We start from the raw sequence: 25,909 nt of genomic DNA on the forward strand, positions 1-25,909 counted from the left end.
CTCTCTGCAAAGTCCAAATACACCTAGCTATTAGAAGGATAGACCGAAAGAGCTTTTAACTGATCTGTTACTGTCGATTAATTCTATCAAATGTTTCATGAATTTGAAATGATAATTTATCGAACGGAAAGAGCAGTAATTTGATTGGAATCTTCTCATCTGAATAAGTTGATATTTTTGTTTGTAAGATAACCATCTTAATAATTAGTTTCTGTTTGTTTTAGATCGAAATGTAAATATATCCAAGTCTTAAGTACATTTCATAATTGACAAAGAGTAATTGGAGAATGTATAATGTATGTTCTATTCTTGTTCTAACAATACATTCAATTCAATGAACAAAGTCTACTTTTAGTAGAAATTCGAAGTTAGCAAAGATAATATAAATAAACGTGAATAAACTTCTTGTTATACGAATTACAATATTTCGATGTTTATATGCATAGAAAATATGTAACATATATTCAATTTAAATATAAATACGAAAATAAAATATTGTACGTTTATACGGTCACGAAATAATTTTCACTTTTCGTATTATACAAGTACACGTGCATGCGCTTTCTCAAAATGCCTGTTTATAAGAACTTAATCTTCTAAACTTCCACGTTGTAATAATTAAAGATATATTCTGTTATTCTGTTACAATGAAGATTAGCGTGTTGTTCGAAAGTTAAGAATTAAGATTTTGAGTTGTTCTTCCTTCGGTCTTTAGTATTACACTTTGCTTGTTCTTACTTTTAGGTAACTCGTATTTCGATATTTCTCGGAATTTTATTGCTGGGATAGATTTTGTGCATTTAAAATGTAGCGAGGACCAGCTTTCTCTTAAATAAACATGAACAAGGGTTTTATAATACTCTATCGACACTTAACAATAGAATCAGCTATCCTTGTGCGCCGTATTTAATCTTCCAAAAAAAAAAAAGAGGAAGTGGGTGGAAGTATCTATTTCTTTGTTAGACTTTTTGTTGTTGAATCAAAGGTTATATATCTTACAGATTATTCTCTGAAATACTTTACAATTTACATTTTAACCGAGTATTGTCGAAACAAATACTATAAAAAACAAAATAAAACAAAAATATAAAATAACAAACAATGATTGAAACTTTTCTATTGATTGAGAAGAATTTGAAAGTGTCGACGTGAAAATAGCCTTTCACACTGTATCCGTAATTCGTCTCCGATTTTCAATTTGCGTGGCGGGGTCCAGTTTCAGTCGTTCGCTAAAGGAGAGAGCAAATGAACGTACGAATTGAAAAACGTCGGTATTCTGGGTATGTCATTGACGTCCATTCGATCGTACAGTTGATGAGAGAAAGAGAAAGAGAGAGAGAGAGAAAGAGAGAGAAAAAGAGAAAAGGGAGAAATATTCTCTTTTGGGTTTCTCACTTCGATTGCAACGAATGCTGTATTACCTTCTCTTTTTCTATCGCTTTACTACATCATGATTATTTCAAACAAATTTCTAGTCGGTGCGATTGTATTTTCGATCAAAAGACCGTTAATAAGGTGAAAGAATTGAAATGCTTTTATTCATAGAACAAATGGACATTGACATAATCATTACGTGCTTTTGAATTGTTTTGAACTTTTCTAATTACACTTAAATGACAATAAATTATTAAATATTCCTATGCAGTCAAGTTGTTAATATTTTCTGAAGGATTCTCTCGTCATTTGATTCTTCTAAAATATTCTATAATAATTTCTCATTTATTTAACTGCATACATTGAATTATATGAAAAGTGCCAATTACAATGATTTCTTCAGTAAAGCATAATGCGTTTGACTCGTTTAAAATCTACCGTTTATTGTTCGTCGAATATCTTTATCAAATTTTCTATCTATCTAGATAAAAGTAAACTGACTTATTTGCAATCATATATATATATAATATTATATCATAGAAACAAGGGGAAACGAATAATAGAAAAAATTCAATGTGAATTTTAGAATTCGAACATCAATTAGAAATTTCCTATGGCGAATTTTACGATAATAAATTGTTCTTATAATCACTGCAATAATTGTTATCAACCAACGTAGTTCTGTAAGATTTCAAGAATGATTTAGAATCTGTACGAGAGATAGACTCCGAATGAATTATCTTTCTAGGTGAAAGTTCTTTTTCTTCCGGACAGATTATACAAATGAATTGGTTAAAGAGACAAATTAATGGAAATAACTATTTGAAGTATAAACGTATACTAATATAATATAAAAGTATTGTTTTATCTGTTGAAAAATCTTGTAAAAATAAAAAACACGTAGAGGTTGTAAATAACGAACTCGTGTGGTTCATAATCGGAGTTATCAAAATGTTTTTTTGATATTTTACGTTCGTATGACGGCTGACTACTGATTGACCGTGACTACTTCATGCATTCACATATACGTTGTTGTACGACTACGACAGTATTTTATTGCAATGGGAGCATGTAAAACTAAATAAAAAGAAAAAAAGAAAGAGAAAGATAAAAAAAAAAGTAGAGAGAAATGAAAGAAATGAGATAGAAAGATAGATAGGGTAAAGGGAAAGATAAATAGTGTGGGAGAAAGAGATAGAGAAAGTTTCCGAGAAATATAGGGACAGAAAGAGACAGAGAAAGTGAAAGGGAAATAGTACGAAAAAGAGAGAAAGAGAGATAAATAGGGTAGAGTAAGTTTAGGGATGGATAGTGGTAGAAAGAGATAGAAGGAGTGGGGGTTGAGCGAGTATGTGTGTGTGAGAGAGAGAGAGAGAGAAGGGGGATGGAAGCAAAGTAGTAGTCGGTAGTCAGTCGGCGGGCGAACACCGCGTGCGACGCATCGCATTCGCTCTTACTTCGCGTTCTGGCTCTTTATAGATCTTTGACAACGTGATCTCGCGCTCCAACAGAGTGCAACACGTGTGATAATAATTTCTTTTTTTTTATTTTCAAAAACAAAAAATAAATAGAATAAAGAGTAAGAAGGAGAGAGATAGAGAGAAATAGAAAGAGAGACAGACAGAGGGAAGAGTGAGGATAGGAATGACGATAAAATTCAGAGGCACGTTTTATCTTTGAAATTGTTTGTTCATCTCTACGTATTCATTGTGTGTTTTTTAAACATGAATTTCGAATGAGTATAACTATTTTTTTTCTTGTTTTTTTGTATTTTATGATATTGATGTTTTTCTTTCTTTTTTTTTTTTTTTTAATAGACATATCTTTATCGTCAGTCCCTATTTCTCTTATCTTGTCTTAAGAAAAAAAAAAAAGGGATTTTTAATATAGCGTGGCGGAAAATCAAGCATGCACCGGTCCGAACGTTTCTCACGATAGAAGCTCGTTCGTGGCAGCGATCTGGACCGATGCACGCCGGAGACAAAAATATCTTAGAAAAATCTCGGCTCTCGGCCAAGTGGCCTCGAGGTGGAAAAAGAGAAGAAGGAGGAGGATGAGGAGGAGGAGGAGGAGGCATACTCAGCCATAAGCGATTCTTTGATAAGATTATTTAGTGGGTGACTTTTGTTATCTTGGACAGGCAAGATGTATAAAGAGATAACAGAGAGAAAAAAGGGAAAATGTAGATGGATAATGATTGAGATAGATAACACAGAGGACAAAGGCGCGTCTAAGCATTACTATTCTTTACACGTGAAATCCCTTCGTGAATTCTTTTTAATATATTTTCATTTGAAACCTAGAGAGAGATATCCTTATCCACCGTCTCCTTCCCACACATGCCCCCAACTACAAATTGTTATTCATTTTGAAAAGACGAAAAGGTAACGGCTTTGTTTAAACGATGAAAGACATGTCGACAAATCTCGATAAAGGGGATGGATAGGTTCGTTCGTTCGTTCGTTCGTTCGTTCGTTCATTCAATCGTTTGTTCAAGCACAAATGTTTTATCATTCAAATAGATTTATATATTGTACAAAAATTATACTGGTAGTATACTACGGAATGAGAAAAAAAAAATAACACGTTGTTAAGATATATGTGATTATTTTGTCGTGGCACGATTTCGTCGTAATGTTCTACGACGAAAAGAAATCCCAAGTGGATCATCAAAATTGCAATGGTGTTACATGATTTCAAAGACGTCCACTTTATTAGCTGAAACAATATTGGAATCTTTTCTTGGAATATAAATGTTCCTAAGTAAACGTCTGTAATAGTCCATGAAAGATAGATTGATGATATGACTGTATAAATTGTCGATATTCTATAAAGAATTTAATGTAGATACAACGTTTATTCAAGTATGAAAGTTTACATTATTAATTTCATAATGTAAACAATTATTATATATATATATATATATATCGCCTAATTTAAATGTACAAATTACTTATTCATATTTATTTGTTGGAAAAAATTCAAACGTTTAAATGTAGTAAATTTAACGAGAGAATTTTTTTCTAAATTCTCTCTCTCTCTCTCTCTTTCTTTTTCTTTTCTTTTTTTTTTTTCTTGATTTTTCCGTATAACGACATTTTCTTCTATAAAATAAATTAAAGAAGGGGGTGGGGCTAAGACGATACTACTTCATTCGTGAAATTAAGAAAAGACTCGTGATTGTTACTCGGAGATATCTGAAAAGATGAGAATGCTGATTGAAATTGTTCTATTACGTGCATGGAAAGTTAAGTACGAAAGGATAAAAAGTGATAGAAAAAGGAATAAACTACGAATAGAGATGTATTGAGAGAGAAAATAAAGTTGTACATTTATTCGAACAAATTGTTTGCTTTAAACGCGGGAATGACTTTTCTTCGTGATTATGCACGTTTAAACGTACCTGCCAACGAGATGAACGAGTAAGGTGAGAGGAAAATGTGCCGTTGGAAAAAGTAGAAAAATGTGAGATAGAGTGGTTTTAAGAGAGAGAGAGAGAGAGAGAGAGAGAGAGAAAGAGGAAAGGAAAGGGAAGAAGAATTTACAGTGATAGAGGCCGGACCATTGCTGGAGTTGTTTCTTGTCACCGACGAACCTCCAAGCCGTTTTTATCCTTTATCTCAGATTTGTCGACGTTGCTGCCGACTAAAGGACCCTCTTTCCAACAAACCCCCTTTTTTTATGTTTTTCATCGGTGAGAAAAAAAAATGCATTCACGAGAGAAACATAAACGCTGACTATTTCTCTAAAGAACAAACTTTATTTATTTTTATACCCTTTTTCCTTGTTATGGTCTCGTATTTTTAATAGAGAAACGTTAAGGTAGTTAACATTGATAAATGAATTAATTTACACATTAGTATTAAAGCATTTTATTAATCGTACAATTCAAGGCTATCTATATCTTATTTGCTCATTTGGTAGAATTATTTTACAATAGTAGTGTGTCAAATATATTAAAGCTGACGTACTATAAGCATCAGTTGATATCTTTAATGTTAGGATTTTGATGATAATCATTTTAATATATTAATTCAATGATAATGCGCGAGAGTAATATTACTAATAATAATTATTATAATTATTGAAAATTAATAAATGAAAATGATAAAATGATACGAAAATATGTATTCAACATTTGAATATATTATTATATAAATGTGAGTAATTGTTTTCTATTGTAAATTATTAAAAATAGTAAGAATAATTTAACGTGATTGATGAAAAATCATTATTGATATTTCAAGAACTAAAAATATATACCTTGTTTTAATTCATTAAAAAAACATTGAATTTATTCGTTTATCATTAAAAACGTTTATTAATTAAGTTTAGTCAATCTTATTACTTAGGGTTTCTTAATTCTTCTACGTTTTAGGTGTATCCTCGTTCATTAGATCCTATATTAACTCTCATTAGTTTTATTTGGACAGTTTTGAATGAAACCTGGATGTCTTGAAGTTACTAATTACGTACATTTCAAAGACTGGACAATTTGTCCATGGTGTTGTTGCTTTCTCGAAAATTTAACAAGAAAGTTTAAATAGCAAAGATCTTAGAAATAAAGAGGGAGAGAGAAAGAGAGAGAAAGAGAGAGAAAGAGAGAGAAAGAGAGAGAAAGAAACAGAGAGAGAGGAAGAGGATTTTGCAACAAGAAATACGAAGAGAGGACCGAGAGGCAAAGAGATAACTCGTTGAACGAATGGGTTATCGGTTTTCAATTTAGTCACCCGCACTTTAACACTTTCCTTTGCGACGTAGTATGATCATCTGATGTGTATGTGCACATAAACATATATCTAGAGTCATGTGTATAAATTCACATACATATACATAAGTATTTGTACAAAATAGTTTAAAAATTAGCAATTTATTATTGTGAAATATTTTTTAACTTAAATGGTCAATGGAGTGTTCACGAATTATTACCTTTACGTGAATTCCATTAAATAACATAAGCTTGAGAAAAAAAAAAAAAGATTATTCTATACGTAGTAAATATATTTGATTACAAAACTAAAAGATAATGGTGAGAAAAAAAAGGAACTTTAAATACAAAAAATGTAAATATTATTATAATTAATTTATTATTATGAATATTGTTAGAGTGTTGTGTGGAATAGTTTGTGGAAATAAAATGTGGAATAATTTTAAAGCAACAATAATAAATCAAACGCATCAAATTTGTGATTAATGCTTCAGTTTTGAAAAGATTTATTTTTCAATTGTTAATTGTGTGTTTCGTATTTATTAAATTTAAATAAAACATATCAATTTTTTTCTTTGTTTTTTTTTTAACATTTCTTTAAAATAATCTACTTAATTAATTATTCGAATAATTTATCACGTAACGTTAAAATACATATCAGTTTCAACATTTTGTATTTCATCACAAAGATTATTTCACAATATTTTCTTCTTTCTTTTTTCAATTTTGCCGTGTTCAACTCGATCATAGTCTAAAACAAGCCGACGTATTATATCTAACTCAATCCGATTTTCCTCTCTCTATCTATCTATCTATTTTTCTCTATTTCTCTCTCGAATCGACATTTCTCACTCGAAAGAGTCGCCCAGTTTCCGGCATTTTTTCTTCACGAATCGAATCCTACAAATCGACAGAGTCGCGAACTGGGCTTCGAACGTACCGCAGTAAATTATTTTTTGCTTCGTTATCTCGCCATTTTTCTCTCTTCTTCTCTCCCCTCACCCTTCCTCCCCCACTCTCTCTCTCTCTCTCTCTCTTTCTCTATCTTTCTCGTCGCATAGTCGCGATACCACAATCCCTAAAATATTTATGCGCATAGATATCGCTATCACGTGCGTCGGATCGTACATTCTATACGAGACAACACACCAAATCGATAATATCGCATTCGTTCACAAACATCTAGCAGCGTGACGTACTGAGATCGAAAGTATACGTAAATAGGATGATGTGTATCAAAAAAATGTAGATGTTCTTACAAAGTCAGAAGAAACGTTAGAAAATTGATAAAATTCTATTAGAATAACGAGCATTATCTGTTTATAAATACTATCGAATATTTGTCATACAGGTAAAAAAAAAAAAAAAAGAAAATGAATAAGAAAATATAAGAACGATTATTATTTAGTGTTTACGGATGGTGCGTGAGAGTTCGGAAGTAAAGAGTGAAGAAAAAAAAAGTTAATCAAGTGTAACTGTGAAAAAGATAAAGTTATGTTAGAATATGTTTTAGATTATTAGTGTGTTAAGAACGTGTAAGTGTTTTAGCAAAGATTTTTTATAAGAAGAAAAATCGTTATCATTAACGTGTTCGGGATCCCGAACTCCGTCGTCGATCCGTACGGCGGAACGGTCACGAATTGTCGAGCGATAAATGAATGTTGTTTCGTCGGTTAGTCGTGAACGTGACGGTGAAGAAGAACAAGAAGAAGAAGAGGAAGAAGAAGAAGAAGAAGAAGAAGAAGAAGAAGAAGAAGAAAAAGTCGAGGCACGTTAGCATCACTCGATTTAAATTCATAAATGTGCGAGAGGAGGAGCCCACAATGGTGGCTCGAGTCCCGCAACAAGTTCTACTGCTACTCGTACTCGGTAAGTGGAACCAGAATTCTCTTCCTCTCTAAATTTAGGCCTCTCGCCCGGGTTAACACGATCGTTCTGCGACACCTTGACAGTACACCCAAAGTCTATGATTTTACGAGTTTATTCAAGAAAACTTTGTCAAATATTTCTATGTGTGTGTGTGTGTGTGTTTGTGTGTTTGTGTACTGTGTGATTTTTATATATTCCTTAAGTAAAAGTAAGTTACTAAAACATGATAGACACGTTACAAAGAACGCTATTACCAATGGACGAGTTTAAAATAAACATATTTTTAATAGAAATTATACATGAACATTTGTTTATAATATTATAATACAATAACGTTTGTTAATTATGTGTTATATGTTTTAAAATGCTTTTAAGATTTCAACAATATGACTATGTACCTACTCGCGTACTACACTGATATATTCTACTTTATGTCAGTTATAATTGCGATTTTCTTGTGCTAGGTAAAAATACAAAAGATGGAAAAAACTTAGCCGACGAAAGGCAACGTAATTTACAGGGAGGTTGTAATTCGAGGACTGTACCGTTGCTCACGTTAAAACGCACGAAAGCTCGCGTTTCTGGTTCCTACATACGTTTTTATGTTTCCCCTCTTCTTCTTACTCTTTCTCTCTCTCTCTCTCTCACACACACTTCCATTCTTATAAAAAAAATGCACTTAAAAAAGAAGAAAAAGAGAAGGAGAGAAGGAGAGAGAGAGAGAGAAAAAGAGAGAGAGAAAAAAATAGTAAAAGAAAAAGTAAAAAGAAATAACGTTATAATCCGGTGCTACGGGAATTCTTGTTTCCATCACACTTTTCATCGTACGCCCTTGATCTCGTTTCCGGAAAAAGATTTCGAATTTTATGTTATTTCCTGGTTGCTCTTCGAAATCGTTTTAAAATCAATATTAACAGTAAAACGTTCTTTTTCCAAAATGTCTCGTTAATTTTCCGTATTCTTCTTTTTATTCTTCTTCATCTACTTCATCATCTTGTTTTTGTTCCTATTTTATTTCTTTTATCAAAAAGAGATTTTACTTTTTTTTCTAGAAATATTCCAATAGAGGAAGATAGAAAGAGAGAGAGAGAAGAGAGAGAGAGAGAGAGAGAGAGAGAGAAAGAGAAAGATAAAAAGAAAGAAAAAGAGATAGAGAACCATCCATCCATTCCTTCGAAGTGCAATAACGTGAAAGTAATAGTAGAAGTTTAATTAACCAGCCTCTCGACAAGGGTAGAAATGAATAAAGTTTCGTCAAAGAAAGGGCACGAAGGGTGTAGAAAGACCGACGTTTAGGAAGAGCAGGAAAGGAACCAGTACTTTCGTTCGTTATAATCAAACGGTGCAAGTAGTGAGTACCTGCCTTTAGTCAGACCTTCCAACGAGCTCGATCATGCGCAATGATAACCTGTCGAATGCAATAGGAAGAGAGTGGGTACCAATAGCAATTAAAATCTAACTTTCTTACTACTTATAATGTATGCCATAAGTATATATATATATTTGATTACTTACTCGACTACTAACAGAACTATATTATAAATCATTTTACTAATTAAACGCAATTTCGTGAATATTATCGTGAATTCAGTGTTTACATATTCTAATAATTTTTATGAAGTAAAAACAACGTTTACTTATTCGAAAAAGTTTATTCAACTTTATTTGTTTTATAAATGAAATTCAAATAACGTTTATTCGGTTGTTAAATATATTTACTTTAGAAGATATTCCAATCAAGTTGGTAATAATTTATCTCTAAGCGAAATTTGATTTATTTCCTGTCCTAAGGGAAACATTAGGAGGTTATCATTTGAAATAAGATATATATATATATAGGAATAGATTATATTATATATAATCTATATATAATGGTACTTGTGTGTGTGTGTGTGAAATGAGTATGTATACTATAATCGGTAATATTATACATATATTATACGTTTACAGTATTATGTATCTTTATCGTAACTTTTGATTTTAAACTAATAGCAGGTAAAAACATTAAAAAACAAAAGAACAAGTTTATAATTATAATATATTATTATCGACATTTTTCCACGCATTCATTCTCTCTCGCTACTTTATAAACATGAGACCTGAAAAACGCTACTACGTCGTCAAAGAATATCTCTCGGAAAATTCCTATAGGTCTACTTCATCAAGTTCATATAATTCCGTAAAATAAAAGGTGGTGACTAAAATGAGCGGAAAAAGTTAAAAACACCTCTTGCTTCCCTTTTATGTATTCGACACGACACGATGCAAAACCCTTTTACCTGGTAGACGAATATTTATGTAATATTTATGAAGACAAATGATAGAAAATATTGTTAATAATAATAATAATAATAATAATAATATCTGTTTGTATATAATTTCTAACTACATCTACACAAATTATTCGTACAGCTTATGTATCATTAGTTACAATGATTTCGTTAAACATAAAGAGTAATGAGTGATCATCGTATCGAAATACGATAGGATTCTGCATCATTAATTGTTCGTGCACATTCGATAAACAATTCGATGCAGCCGCTTTGGCCAATTTGTGGGTTTACGATCTGGCGTCAGTTTCGTTCGATGGGTCGATTAAACGGTTTATCGACGCGCGAATGGCACATTATTTTCACAAATAGTGATTTTTCCGGATGGTTACGTCATGTTTTACGTGAATATTATCCATAATTAAAGATACGGTATCTGATGTTGCATTCGCGATAGTTGATCGTTATTTATCTTCTATAACGTTTACGATACACCTATTGGCATACTTCGAGTCTATTTCGTAATATGATATATGTGAAATTATTTGTTAGTTTTTAATAGAGAGAGAAAAAATAGCAGGTAAACAAGAAAAAAAAAAGGTGACATAAACGATACGTTCAAATCATTCTTGTTCGAAACGAAATGAAAAGTTGTTATAAAAAACAACATTCCAATTTTTCAATATATACCGATACACGTATACATGTACATTATTGTATGTACAATTTCTACAGATTCTATGAATTTTATGAATACATCTTCGAAAGCAGTATGTAAATTTCTGTACAACGTTACTCGCCGATATGTGTCACATTGGAAAATACTAATTTTCGATCCAATTGACAAATGCATCTGCAAAAGGGAGGGAGAAACTGATAGGAAACGTTTCATATACGTAAATTATATTCCATATTCATACTTTTGCTCTATGCGGTATAAATAATTCAAATGCATTTATAACACAAGCGCAAATAAACACACGCACATACACACACTATTTCTCTCTTTCCATTTCTTTCTCTCTTACTCTTGATATGTATGTATGTATATAATTCAATAAATATTACAAATAGGAATTATACTCGAAATTGATTAAACAATATAATAACAAACACGAAAATGGATAGATTAATCACATTTGAACGTTTAATCGATCATAAGAGAATACTTTCTCGAGATGATCGCGTAACCGTTTAGAAATGTTCCTTTTGAGATTTCAAACGTTTTCCTGATGCACACGACAACCATTAGTCAACCGTCGAGACGGAAACATCGATACGCTTTCGGTCGATCATAGAGAATGTGCATACGGTTCTAGCCACATCGTTAATACGTTGGGAAACACTCGATAAACGAGGCTACATCGTTTGCCGCAGCCACGCGTGCTGATCGACTTTGGCCAATTTGCGGATTATTCCGTAGCATCGGTCGTTTCAATCGGACAGCAAGCTGCTCAATATTGCCATCCTATTCCTATTCCTATTTCTCGTCCTACTCTAAAGCTTCTCTACAATTTAGAATTTAGGCAAAGCTTAAATTGTCGAATTTTGATAAATTATCTACAGTGGGTGTAGAAGATAATCATACACCGATCAATTTGAAATAAATGTTGTAAAATTGCAATTTAATAACTTAATTTTTATAAACAATTAACTTTTACATATTCTTGAAAATTTCAACAATAGATATAATGAAATAAGAAATAATTTTTGTGAATAAATCAAAAAATTTACAAAGAACATTTCGTATGCTCAAATAATGCATTCGAGAATTTTGTTAATATCTATAATAATTAAAAATCATAATTTTCTTTTATACTTATCATTTTATCAAATAATTATTTTTTATTATTATTTTTTTTTATTAGGAAAAACTATTTTTGAACAAATTCTAGATAAATCACTTATTTGGTAAATACGCGTATCCTTTATTTTTCTTTCACTTTATTCTCTTATCGCAGATAATCCAATTCATATATTTACATTTGAAAATAATCATTTCAATTAATTTATGTAATAAATCAAATTTTAAAAACATACATAATATTGGATGATCATATGTTTTTTTATCAATGCGTTACATTATCATCGAGATAATGTTATTTATTTCAATTTTACAATTGAATTAATTCATTTTTAAGAGTATATTAAAATAATGTTAATATATCTATAAACAATGTTTTTCTCGAAAGGTGTATTAAGGTTTTAACGAACAAAAGAGAAAATATGCTCGTAAACAACGAAACACGTTAATTCTTTCATGGATGAAATTTACCATTATGCGATACTTTCGAAAGTCGTAAGGTATTTTTACCTGTTCCCTTCATATCTCTCTCCCTCTCTCTCTCTCTCTTTCTATCTATCCATCTATCCATATCTACATCCCTCTTTCTCTCTTTATCTCTCTCTCGTTTCCTAACTGAGGATATCCTTCCGTTGCAGTCATACCAAGTAAGTGCATTATCGGTCAGAAGTTTCGTTAGTGCTTTGCACTACCATCCCTTACGGAAGTTGTATCTTGGTGCTTCTCGCTTCAATTTTGCATCTCTATCGTTTACAAGAGAAATAGAAAGAGAGATAGAGAGAGAGAGAGAAAGAGCGAGAGAGAAAAGCGTTAGAGAATCTCGATGTAACGATATCGAGCATCTTTTCTTTTACTTCTTTCAAGAAAATGTTCAATCTCGTCGACTTACTTTGTTCAACGAGAACGAAACTTTTCCCTTGCGAAAAGTTCACCGTCCGTATCGCCTTATTTCGCGATTTAACCGTCTCGAAATCAGAGCTTTCGGTTTCGAAACTTTCAATCTCTGCGATTACATTAAATCCGAACGATTTGAAAAAGATCCTTTTACACGATATCTCTGCCCTTTTACGAGTTGTATATGCCGAATGACTTTTGCAATATGGTCGAATATGATTTGCGATATTATACACAAAATAACATATGTAGTATCGATTTTAAAATAGCGTGAGAAATAAAATGCAAAATGTATTAGATGTCAATTTCGTTTTTTATAACTTTAATCCTATTGATGTATACAGGTAGCCCTTCTACAACACGGAATTCTATAACACGGTTTCCTTTCAAAAAATACCTTTATACAACACTGTACTTCTATAGCCGCGGCTGTTTTAAAGATACTGTGTTGCAGAAAGTATTTCTAACCCCCTTTTTGTAACCCCCCTTTTTGTACTGGCTCTAGGTCTCATACAACACGGTTTCACACAACACGGCATTTTCTAGGAACCTATCTACCGTTTTATAGGAGGGTTATCTGTATATATATTTTTTTCCAAATGATTACAAAACGAATCAATTGTTATGTTAAAAGTCTTACATCTACATTAACGCCTTTCAAGGTACAACGATCTTTAACATTTAATACTATTAATATTCTTGAGTTTGTCTTAATGCCAAGAGTAAGAACCGAAATATACAAGACGCTCTATTTTGATGCAAGTAACCGATTAAACGTTGAGAAACCTTTTCTTTCTATTTCTTTTTCTTGATCTTTTTTTTTTTGTCATCTATGTATCTATCCATCTCTATCTGACTTTCGAAGTAACTATTTTCAACGTTTAAATTCGTAACGATAATTGACACGAAAAATAGACCATCCAATGCAGTATAACGTACACCACGCAATGGTACGTACCACTAAAGAGACTCACGTGATTTCGCAACTTGTGTAAAACGTTTAACGAAGCTGCAATCGCTCATGCTGCTGTGTGGCTCATCGGTTGCAGGCTGGCGATACGATGACAAACGCATAAAACAATTTCATCGTTTTTTGATTTTCCGCGGTGAAAAAGTGTGTGTAATGAAAAAAAAAAAAAAAAAAAAAAAAAAAAAACAGAAAAAAAGACAAGAAATAAAATGATACAAACGAAATATACAAACAAAATTTTCAACAATGTTTTAAATCAAATCAATCACAAAGAATATTTTTGATTTTTTATTTCATTTTATTAAAGGGATCTTATATTCTAGGTACACATAAAACTTACGTTTCGTTTTTCGTCCTTTCATGATATTCTTTCTATCACTATTTTTCTTTCTTTCCTTATCTTTCTCCCTTGAGGTTCAGTATTAGAGATCCATGGTACGATGGTCGGAAAGCAATCAAATTACAGATGAGATGAGTCGTGAGAGTTCATCATATTCTCGTTAAGCTGGCTTAAGCTGCTAAGACAACTTGGTCTATCTCTCAATCTCTATCTCTATTTCTATCTTTTCTATTACTACTCTTTCTTTTCTCGATCAACGTTTCTTTCCTCTTTTTTAACGCTTATCCTTGAAATTTGCAAAGTAGTAGTAAAATAAGTGCTTTAGAAATATTTATGAATAATTTTACCGTATTTACTGTTACAGTTGTTTACATTAAAATATGTCTTTTTTTTTTATTTTGTTTCCAATGTTTTAATTTTGTCTATTTACATACTTGCATTTTCTACAAATTTTCTTTAAACGAATAACGAACGAATTTTTCAACGAAAACACTAATACGTTTTTAAACATTTTTGTTTATCTTTAATTTTTCTTCAAACTATGACGCTTATAAGTTTTATTAATTTCAATTTATTGAGAAAAAAAAATAATAATTTCTTTGTATCGTCTTGATTTTTAATTGTTCGTCAAAATCGTTTATACAAAAATTGAATGTCAATGAAATAAAATACAAATTTGCAAATATTTTCTGAATTGAAATGCTTCATTTTAGAAAAATAAAGAAACATTCGAGATAAATCGTATTAGAAAATTGTATACAATCATAATTTTTATAGATTTTAAATTAGTCATGATTTCTGAAACTTCATATGTGATTATTATGATTGTATGTCAGATACATCGGTCAAACTGTTTAAAATGTCAACAGATGTGGTAAACGCTAATTACCCGATACATAACAGCTTACGACCACAATGCAGTCCTATCTAAAATTACGAGTTCAACATGTTCTCTCTATCTCTCTCTCTCTCTCTCTCTTCTCTCTATTCCTCTTTCACTTCATTTAATACAAAATAAACTATTTAAACTTTATACATACACGTACATATACATATATATGAAGGTACATACCTGTATAAACATATTATAGGAAGCACGTTTAAATTCGATATGTTATCTGGAAACATTTAATAAGTTTTCCCTTACTTCATTATCATAATTATCAAAAACTCATTAAAATTTCGAACCTTTTCGCGTGTTAGCCCCCATCGAACTCAAATAAAATTATCGACTCGGTGGGATGTTATTTGCGTATACAAGTTCCCGTATCCATTAATACCACGTTATAATGACACGATGTTTGCGAAATAACGAGAACAAATGTAAAGAGATTAAGGTTTCAAAAGAATATATAGAAACAGAAATAAGCAAAAAAGAAAAAAAAATAGATTGATAGAGAGAAAAAAGAAAAAGAAGAAACGAATGAGATTGTAAAAGTAGCTACGTCATTATTTTTAACCTTATATATTCCATTCAGTTCTCGATGTCGACTAAGAGAGAGAGAGAGAGAAAAAAAATATTAAAAACCTGCAAAAGTTTTGTCCCCTTTTTTTTTCTTTCCCTTAAGCAATTTTTGTTCAAGAAAAGAATTTTTTCATGGTCTTATACTACTAGCATGGAACAATTTATGACGGTAGGTACGGTCTTGTCCGATATCATCGTCATCGACATCGTAATCTAATCGAAACTTTTTTCACGACTTCACGACATTATTATTATTATTATTATTATTATTATTATTATTATTATTATTATTATTATTATTATTATTTTCTAATTTCTTATATCTTTTCTTTTCCCTTTCCAACTCAGACATGTGAATGACATCCAATTTCTTTTATACGACGCTGCTGGACATTTTCGAAATATTTCAATACGACAAAAGGTAAATCTTTGCTTAAAAGAAGATCATAAGTTATGTATGTACGATGCATAGTCCGAATACATACGATAATAATACGTCAGCAATGCACATTCCTTAAAAGCAGACGACTTAAAAGACGATTCTGACCTCGGCCTTTTAGATCTGAACTAACGTGGCAAAAGAAAATAACAGGATGTTTTGATAGCAAAGAAATATAATTCCTTTAGATTTGTTTACAAGAAATTACACGAATATATTGATGAAGTAAAAAAAAAAATGGTAATTAGTATAAAATATTTGGTTATAATAATTCGTTCTATGCCATTGTTTATCATGAAATTCATTTATTATTATTGTTAAAAATAAATTACGTAAAAATAGTACGAATAATATTTTTATTTATTAACCAGAAATTTTTAATTGATTGTAAAAATAGGATAGATAATAGCTTTATGATCTTTTGTAAGAAAAAAAAAATACCTGTAGTTGTAAAATAACCACAATTACTCGTAACATTTATTCATGCTATGTATTCTGTAATAAAAATAACATTGAGAGAAATAATCGTTTGATCGTCGATCATTTTGTTTTTGTTAGATACGAGAATGCAAAATATGCTGTGAAAGTAATCGTACAATATTTGAAACAATCAAAATACAATTTAATTGAACAAAGAAATAAATTTCAACATTCACATAGATACAAGCGTTTGTATAGGAAAAACGTTAAAATCATATAATAATATTATCTATTAATTGTTAAATCCATTTTGTTATTCCTATCTGCAATTGTATTAAATTTTGATTAACATTATATTAAAATCTAACAAATTGATAAAAATAACAATTTAATTACGTAAATAGATTTACACATACATATATATAGTAGTCATTAAAATATAACATGCCTTTTTAATCAGAATGAAAATTGATCGTAACGATTGCAAAACAGATTCTATCAAATCCACAAAAGAGTTCAACGAATTGAAACTGAAATTGAAATCATTCCGAAATGCAAGAAGGAAACTATTTCCTTCTGAAATATCTTATCTAAATCCACGAAGTAGTAGTAGTAGTAGTAGTTTTTCAATAGGTTTTCATAGCTAACGTAGTGAAAAATTCAGAATTCCGATAACGTGACATCGACAACGGATCAAACTCAAATTAATAGGCCAAATGTCGATGTCGTTCGTCGTTTTTCTTTTTTTTTCGACGCTGTCGTTTTCCTACAAATCATTTTGTCGGTAGTGCCTCGACATTTTTGGCTGGTGCACAACGACGATGGTCATTTCGTTACAAATCTCGTTCGAAATTTTACGATTGCGTATTCAAAACCTTGATTTCCTATTTTTTTCTTTCTTCCTTTTTCTTTTTTTTTTATATTTTTTCCCATTCCCATGCAAAATATATATACATACATATAAAACATATTACGGTCAATGTATTATTGTGGGCATTGCATATATTGTTACCAATCGAGTAGGACGTTCTATAGATTGCCCGGTCAATCTATAAAATGTTCTTCAGTTGTTTATGTTAAGGAGCACGGGGATGAGGACGAAGTGATCTGAAGTTCGTGTATAGGTTAAAAAAATCATAGAAATTGAAAAACTTATTCACGATATCTTTAACAAGCTTCGATTAATCTTTAAATTTGGGTCTTTAATTTACGGTCTTTTTTTTTTGAGTTTAGTCAGTGTTTTTTAAGGATTTTTTTCAGAATTTGTTGTATTTTGTTAGACTGAAACGATTATTGTTCACTTAGCACGCGAGAAAGTGTCGAAGGATTTAGGTAGCGGGGGATAGCGTTATTTCCTGTTCCAGAACATATAAATGATAACTATTATTAACTCCTTCTACCCTTAGAACGCTGAAGATTGGAAGATTAAGTTTCTAGTAGTCAAGCAGTTAAGAAAGTTCTTGCACATGTGCGTAGACAATACGGAAATTGAAGATTATTTCATGACCCTAGGAACATACACCTGTCGTGGTTTGTTTCATTTGAAGTAGCTTGAAATTTTTTCTAATTCCTTTTACCCTTACGTTTTAAATACACTCCAGTAAAACACATTCTATAGATTAATCGAATTTTTTTAGTTACAATATGTATACAGTTGTAAATGTCTATTATTTGTATCACTTATGCATTAAGGGGACCTTCTACTCTGCAATTTAAAAAAATTTTTTTTTTTTTTTACATTTTTCGAATGTATATATATGCAGAAATATTGTGTTAAAATTTCAAAAAGTTCCGATGTCTCTAACTACATTTTAGGTGCCTGAACGTAACTACCTCGGACCACTTTCCTGAGCGTTCGGCGCGCACGGACGACTCTTATCTTGTTCAATCCCTTTCTCTTTCATTGTTTATTCAAGCAGTTTTTTTTATAGTAATCTGTATAATCGGCCGGTAATGGGCCGATAATAAATGCCGGTAATGGGCCGATAATAAATGCCGGTAATGGGCCGATAATAAATGCCGGTAATGGGCCGATAACAATTGCCGGTAATGGGCCGATAATAAATGCCGGTAATGGGCCGATAATAAATGCCGGTAATGGGCCGATAATAAATGCCGGTAATGGGCCGATAATAAATGCCGGTAATGGGCCGATAATATATGCCGGTAATGGGCCGATAATATATGCCGGTAATGGGCCGATAATATATGCCGGTAATGGGCCGATAATAAATGCCGGTAATGGGCCGATAATAAATGCCGGTAATGGGCCGATAATAAATGCCGGTAATGGGCCGATAATAAATGCCGGTAATGGGCCGATAATAAATGCCGGTAATGGGCCGATAATAAATGCCGGTAATGGGCCGATAATAAATGCCGGTAATGGGCCGATAACAATTGCCGGTAATGGGCCGATAATAAATGCCGGTAATAGGCCGATAATAAATGCCGGTAATGGGCCGATAATAAATGCCGGTAATGGGCCGATAATAAATGCCGGTAATGGGCCGATAATAAATGCCGGTAATGGGCCGATAATAAATGCCGGTAATGGGCCGATAATAAATGCCGGTAATGGGCCGATAATAAATGCCGGTAATGGGCCGATAATAAATGCCGGTAATGGGCCGATAATAAATGCCGGTAATGGGCCGATAATAAATGCCGGTAATGGGCCGATAATAATTGCCGGTAATGGGCCGATAATAATTGCCGGTAATGGGCCGATAATAATTGCCGGTAATGGGCCGATAATAATTGCCGGTAATGGGCCGATAATAAATGCCGGTAATGGGCCGATAATAAATGCCGGTAATGGGCCGATAATAAATGCCGGTAATGGGCCGATAATAAATGCCGGTAATGGGCCGATAATAAAACAATAAAAAAAAGGTCAAATTTACGTTTTTTTTTGTAATTTGTCCACCATTTTTTTATTTATTGATAAAATTTTTATATAAAACTGTCACTTTGTAGCTGAAGTCATACGGAATATAAAACCATTTTACTTTTATGTTTCAGGTAAGCCATTCTCAAGTTCTGATGGAGCTACCAAAGCACTAAAGTTTTAAGGTGTTTTTTTATACTACTGTTTTTGCAATAAAAAATTAATTAAAATGAAAAAATAAAAATTCATTTATATAGTTTAAGACTCAATTTAACAAACCCAAGAACTTTTAGATCGATATCTTTTATAGTTTTCTTGGAAAAAATTCGCGAAAATAGCCTTTTTTTTAGGTGCTCAGAGTAGAAGGTCCCCTTAACCAAAGAATATTTACCGTAACATATTTGCAGTATCTAACAATTCGATATACGATTTTGACAAATAGAAAATTTTCAAAGTTTTATTAGGTATAATAATGTAAAAAAACTAACCAATAATTAAACACATAGATGTGAATTATAAAAATGATACAACGTTATTGTAAGTACATGTAATGATAAAGAAATGAGATAACATACGTTCAAGTTCGTTCAAGGAAACAAAAAGAATGTTGAATATAACCCGGATAAAAGTTTCGGAAAGAAAGAATAGTAGCAGTTTTAACTGAGTAAGCGAACTTGGAAGGGAAATTTGAGTTCAGACCTGGTCACGAAGCAATTTTAAAGAAATATGGAAGAAAGAGAGAGAAAGAAAGGTTAACGCTCGTGGTACTTGTGAATAGTGGTGTATAAGAGTACTGAAAGTGGATTTTTCAGGCAAGACTTTTTGAAAAATGAAGCTTTTGTAAATATTTCTGAAGGTCAACAGGATACTCTAGAGTTTGCTTTTTTTTTAGTATTGTTAAACTTTTAAACGTTATCTTTGTTTGTAGTAAGAGTTAAAATAAATACAATGATCTGGAATTGATACGTTGAATAAATTCGTACTTTTTATTTTTATAAATTTATTCGATATTCAATTTCGTTGATAGAAAACAATACCCCAAATTATTTTATTGTCTCTATACTTATCATACTATACACCATTCTAATATCTTATTAGCATCTCTTTATTGCTTCTGTTTCGTATTTCAAAAGCAGGCAAATGAGCTAATAGCAAGTATGACGTCATTTTAACGTTCAATGTTACCAACTGCCAGAGGCTTTCTCTGCATTGCTAACCTTATACGAATAGTTCGCACCCTTCGTCTTTAAACCCCTTTTGCTTTCTCTTTAATACATATACCAACTGTGTCGCTTTATTCAAATATTTCGCATCGTTAATATTATGCATAGTCGAAGTTTTCAAAGGAATGACTAAGAATCTCACATTTTCAAACATAAATATTATTTATATTATTATAAATATTTTTGTAAGGATAGGGGTAACTATACCTTAAAATAGTTTAGAATATTAATAAGAAAATTAGAAGAATTGTATGAAATTTGTTTCAATTTTATTCGCTTTTTTTTCACAATCATATCCGTTTAAAATTTTCTTAACAAATTTGAAGAAAAATTTGGAATCCTTGAAATTACTTTTAAAATAAAATGCACTACTGATTAGCTTCCGAGGATCTAAAATCAATGAATTGTGAATATATGTTTGAATTGGTTTTACATTTCTATTGCGCTTTATACCCGAATAGGAATATAATTTAATAACATAATTCACCAAAGTTCGTATTACATGACTTAACATACCATTCGCTAGTGAATTTCCGATATTGAGGAAATAATTTCAGCTTTGAAACTAATCGCATGTGAAACGTATCTAATGCTTGAACACTTCTATTTAATTGTAATCGTTATATCTATATGATCAATTATAGTAAAAGTATCTTCCATTCGTTTAAAGTATTTCTTATAAAGTTTTCATATCATTTAAAAACCGAAGAAATTATTTAAATAGTCGATTTCAACTGATACACCCTATATAATATATACAAATAAATAAATGGACTTTAAACAGCTCATATTTCGTATAAGGGTTATATTCAACGATAGAATTTTACTTTCAATTATTTTCAAAACTATTTATGAAATAATTGTACCGTGCGAATAAAAGATCGTTATCATTTAGATAACAATAATAGTATTGCGAATTTGAATGAATTTTTAACTAAAAAAAAAAAAAAATAATAAAATAAAAAAGCCACTTGGAACGTTCAGAAATGAGCGCATCTATTTTCAGACGACATTGCATTTATGAAGCCAGTCGATTAATCATTGGGCCGACAGGACCATTTACATTTTCCGATGATATAGAAACAATCTTCTTTCTCGATTTCGCAAAAATTCTCTTTAACTCGTAAACGATAAAATATCGAAAAAGAATTCATTGTGTCGTTTGAAAAATTGTTAACAATTTAATTAATTATATTTCTATTAAACATCGTAAATATTCAAACTTGCAATTTATATTTTCCAATTTTGTATACAATTTAATAACGTTTATTATTTCATTAAAAAATATTTTTAAAACTTTATTCATATATTACAATTTGTATGTTAAAGCAATCAATAAGTCAACAAAAGAGAACAAATATAAGTTATAAAAAAAAAAAACAAATTAAATTATATATCTACAGGTATACTATGAAACTCTATTGAATTTTTATTCAAAATTATTGCGAAATGTTGTCCGAGTAATACTGTCGTGTACGAGTCAATAAATTATTTTGAAATTTACGGGACACGAACGTATTCGTTACTCATGTTGGAAATCCGTTCATCGAGAATTATTATCAGAGGCAAGGGAACCGTCGGCGTTTATTGAGAAAACGCGAAACGATTTCCGGCAGGTCAGAGGTACGTTTCCGGCCAGCAAACTCGTGTATACAAGCGAGTTCTAAAACGTGGTACAGTTAAACTTCTCTGTCATCGTTTCAAACGATATATATATACACAAACATATATGCATGTGTGTTAAATGTAGGTTTGTGTATGCATATATGTTTGTATATATATATATATATGATTCCACAGGAACGTGTAAAATCGGACACCTAGCGTAACAGAGCATAGAATTGTAATCGCTTCATCCCCTACCAACCCTTTCATGCCTTTAACGCACTACTATTGTTCCTTTCGCGAATTTCAAACCTCGAAACTCGTCGCGAGAAAGTGAGGCTTAATCTACGCTCGTAGATACAGTTCACTTCTTTTCCCCTTGTTTAGATTAAAATAACCGGATGCTTTCTACGTTATCATAAATTACTCATGACAGGTTAGGGGAAAGAAGAAAAAGAAAGAAATATTAAGGTTCTGTTTTACTTAATATTCCAATTTATCTTCGAATTTTTTTCTTCAACTTGAAGATTTTTTAAAGGTGTATCGGAACGAACGTGTTATCCTTTTTTAATAATGTAACTAATTTATTTATTATTTATTCAATAAAAATTATATTTTATACTTAATATATATTCTGTATTCTAATATGTATTCATAATATATTACGTAATAAATTTATTTCAAATTCTTTGTAAGTCTCATAAAATATTTACTTCGAATAATTATCTAAAATAGACAATTTTCTTTCGTGTATTATTATTATTATTATTATTATTATTATTATTATTATCATCGTCGTATATTAATTATTTAATAATAAATACAAAAGATGATTTAAAAAAAAAAATAATTCTTTTTACCGTGATATCACCAACATAACGAGTCGAGTTGTCTCATAAAATTTACGAGAATTGCAAGATCGTTTGTATCTACACGCATTATAATTTACACTATGTTTGCTTTATTGTTACGTCTCAACGGAGGTTATTATTATCGTTTAGTCTTGTCAACTTAGACAAACCTATGACCTTTCTCTACATCTCATTTTTCTTTTGTCTTTTATTTCTTTTTTTTTGTTTTTTTTTCTATGCATGGAACGTATTTGTACCTTTAAAATGAGAAATAATTTAAAGACAAAGTTGACATCATTGTTTTATAATAAAAACATGATCGTTAAACTATTACGAAAAATAATTCTCATATTCTAAGATAATTTTCAACGGAAAAGTCCTAAAGAACATTTATCATTTCCTCTTCGTTTCATCTTATCGCACGACTTAATTCGCAGTATCTAATTTCACGATCGATAAACACGCTCTAACGTTGGATAATATAAATTTCCTTTAACGAGGAAGGCAACCATCGTTTTCGCGAAACTCTAACGAGCAATCGAACGTAGTTTATCTTAGTAAAAACTTTTTTAGTAATGTCGATTAACGAAAAATCCGTTTAATGATTCTTAGAAAATCATCGTTGATAGTAATAACTGATTATTTTGCAACAAATTTGTTACAATATATATATATATATATATATATATATATATATATATATATATATATATATATTTTTTTTTAAATAAAATGAATAATTTGTAAAACGTTATTAAAAAAAAAAATTTCAATAAGAATATAAATTACGTAGATTAAACTTATCGCAATTGGTAGAGACTTCTCAAGCATTAACATGTATCGCGCCTATAACGCGCTCACCCATTTTCTCATCCAAACTTCAGCGAGTTTGTTTTCTCGGTAAACACATCTTAATAAACGCTTTCACCTCCCCTAAAGTAGATGTAGAAGACATCCGATGCTTCTTCGAAGTCGCTCGCCTGTAAATATAAACAATGGATCTTTTAAACTAACTTCGGCGAGTAGCCACTTTGCTTTGAGTTCTTTCTATCCTCTACCCATTCGCACCCTCCTCCCACCCTTCTCTTTCTCTCTCTCTCTCTCTCTCTTTTTCTCTTTATTACTGTCATTTTCTTTTTTCTATCTTCTTCTTTTCTTTTTTTTTCTTCGAAAGTCGCTCCAAAGTGATATTAAAGAAAATAGTATTTTCGAAGCAAGTGAAAGCAATATCAAGTGCATTTCCATTTGGTAGAACGCACGAATTTCAAATTCTTCCATTCATTCTATAGAACAATAGAACGAAATAGAGAACTATAATTTAGAAGATAGACGCGTAATGTTTCAGGAGGATCACGTCGAGCTTGAAATTTATTCGATGCATTTTTCTCTTCTTTCGATATGTAAAACATATGGGAGAAAAAGAAAGAGATAGATAGATAGATAGAGAGAGTGAGAGAGAGAGAGAAAGGGGATGAGTGGAAGATCGTCGCAACATCCTCTCTACTTGATTTACCGCAAGCTCGCATTCTCCAAAGTGCCACACTTACGAAAAGTAAGATACCGCAAGGTCTTTCTGACTATGCGACGTAGTTTAAAGGGGACTGATACCACTAGAACTAAACATGTATCGTGACTACTATCACGAGAAAGGAATTTTCAAAATTCCCTTTCCATTCGCTTTAGTGTATTAGTAATATTAAGGATAAACGGATTGTGGAAAAAAAAGTAATGTAAAGAGAATTTACTTTTTGAGTAGAATAATCAAGATGAGGTTGCCAATATACGATCGCGAGTGTATCATATTTGTTTTAATTAAATCAAGTGATTTTAACGAGGATTGTGGAATTTACGGATTACTTAATAAATCATTTAAAAAAAATATATATATATATATATACTAAAAAATATTCAATTATTTAATTTTAGTATTTAAAATTGTTCAAATATTACTAACAGTTGAATGTTCGTATCATTTTACCAAAGATAACTGATAATTGGTAAATTTCCAATGAATTTTCAAATATTTGTAAGATAAAGTTATTGCGTAGAACAAAAGAAAAAAAAACACATAATTGACTTATAATTGAAAGTTATGCTATTATATGTTACGCTCTTAGATAGTATAATGTATTACGTAATAAGAAGGTTGATTATTCATCATTATAAACCCCATGGATAAAATGAGTTGGATTTAATTAGTAATCATTCAATTAATCTTTATTATCTCCGACATATTTTTGGATAAATTTTTATAAACTCAATATGAAATGTCAAAAGAAATCGTTTAATATTTATTATGTTTTTGATTGAAGAAGGAAACATACTTATTAAAATTAATGTTAACAAAAAGAATAAGACTAACAATAATTATTATATATACAATTAAGAAGCAGGAGACACATTGTAAATGAAGTACCTCCAATCCTTCTTAAACGTTTCTCTGACTTTCAAAGGAGTAAGATGGTGAAAGCTTCGATGGTTGTTGAATAGACTACAGATGAAAGGAAACCGAGGAAATTATCGTAGTCATTTAGCTTTGCATTTTCATACAGCTACGCAAATCGTAAAAGATATTTATGATAGATAATAATCGTAATAGATAAAATTGAGAAAGGAAAAATATCGTTCATCGATAAAAAGTAAAAACAAAAAATTAAATATAAAAATGTATTGAACTTTATACATCCGCGTTTCATTTATTGATCTATTTAGAAATACTGCCATGTATGAGTACATATATATATATATATATATATTATTATTATTATTATTATTATTATTGTTATT

The 25,909-nt window shown here is 30.8% G+C and overlaps 1 protein-coding gene and 1 long non-coding RNA gene across 8 annotated transcripts in view; one reads left to right on the plus strand and one right to left on the minus strand.

The window, feature by feature from the left end:
* Positions 1 to 25,909, minus strand: part of LOC149032212 (uncharacterized) — a 226,892-nt gene that overhangs the window by 69,478 nt on the left and 131,505 nt on the right. The window lies entirely within an intron of this gene.
* Positions 2,293 to 25,909, plus strand: part of Neto (Neuropilin and tolloid-like) — a 118,702-nt gene continuing 95,085 nt past the window's right edge. The window contains exons 1-2 of one of the 7 annotated variants that reach the window (XM_089173579.1): positions 2,293 to 2,953; positions 7,182 to 7,951. In XM_089173579.1, the coding sequence (XP_089029705.1) occupies positions 7,741 to 7,951 (211 nt within the window). In that variant the 5' untranslated portion in view covers positions 2,293 to 2,953; positions 7,182 to 7,740. Of the gene's footprint in view, positions 2,954 to 7,181; positions 7,952 to 25,909 lie in introns of those variants that run through there. The other 6 variants (XM_089173574.1, XM_089173576.1, XM_089173577.1 and 3 more) reach the window with 6 other exon arrangements.

The sequence above is a fragment of the Polistes dominula genome, unplaced genomic scaffold (genome assembly GCF_049000335.1).
Source record: "Polistes dominula isolate Pdom_NZ unplaced genomic scaffold, Pdom_raw_medaka contig_33, whole genome shotgun sequence".
NCBI lineage: Eukaryota > Metazoa > Arthropoda > Insecta > Hymenoptera > Vespidae > Polistes > Polistes dominula.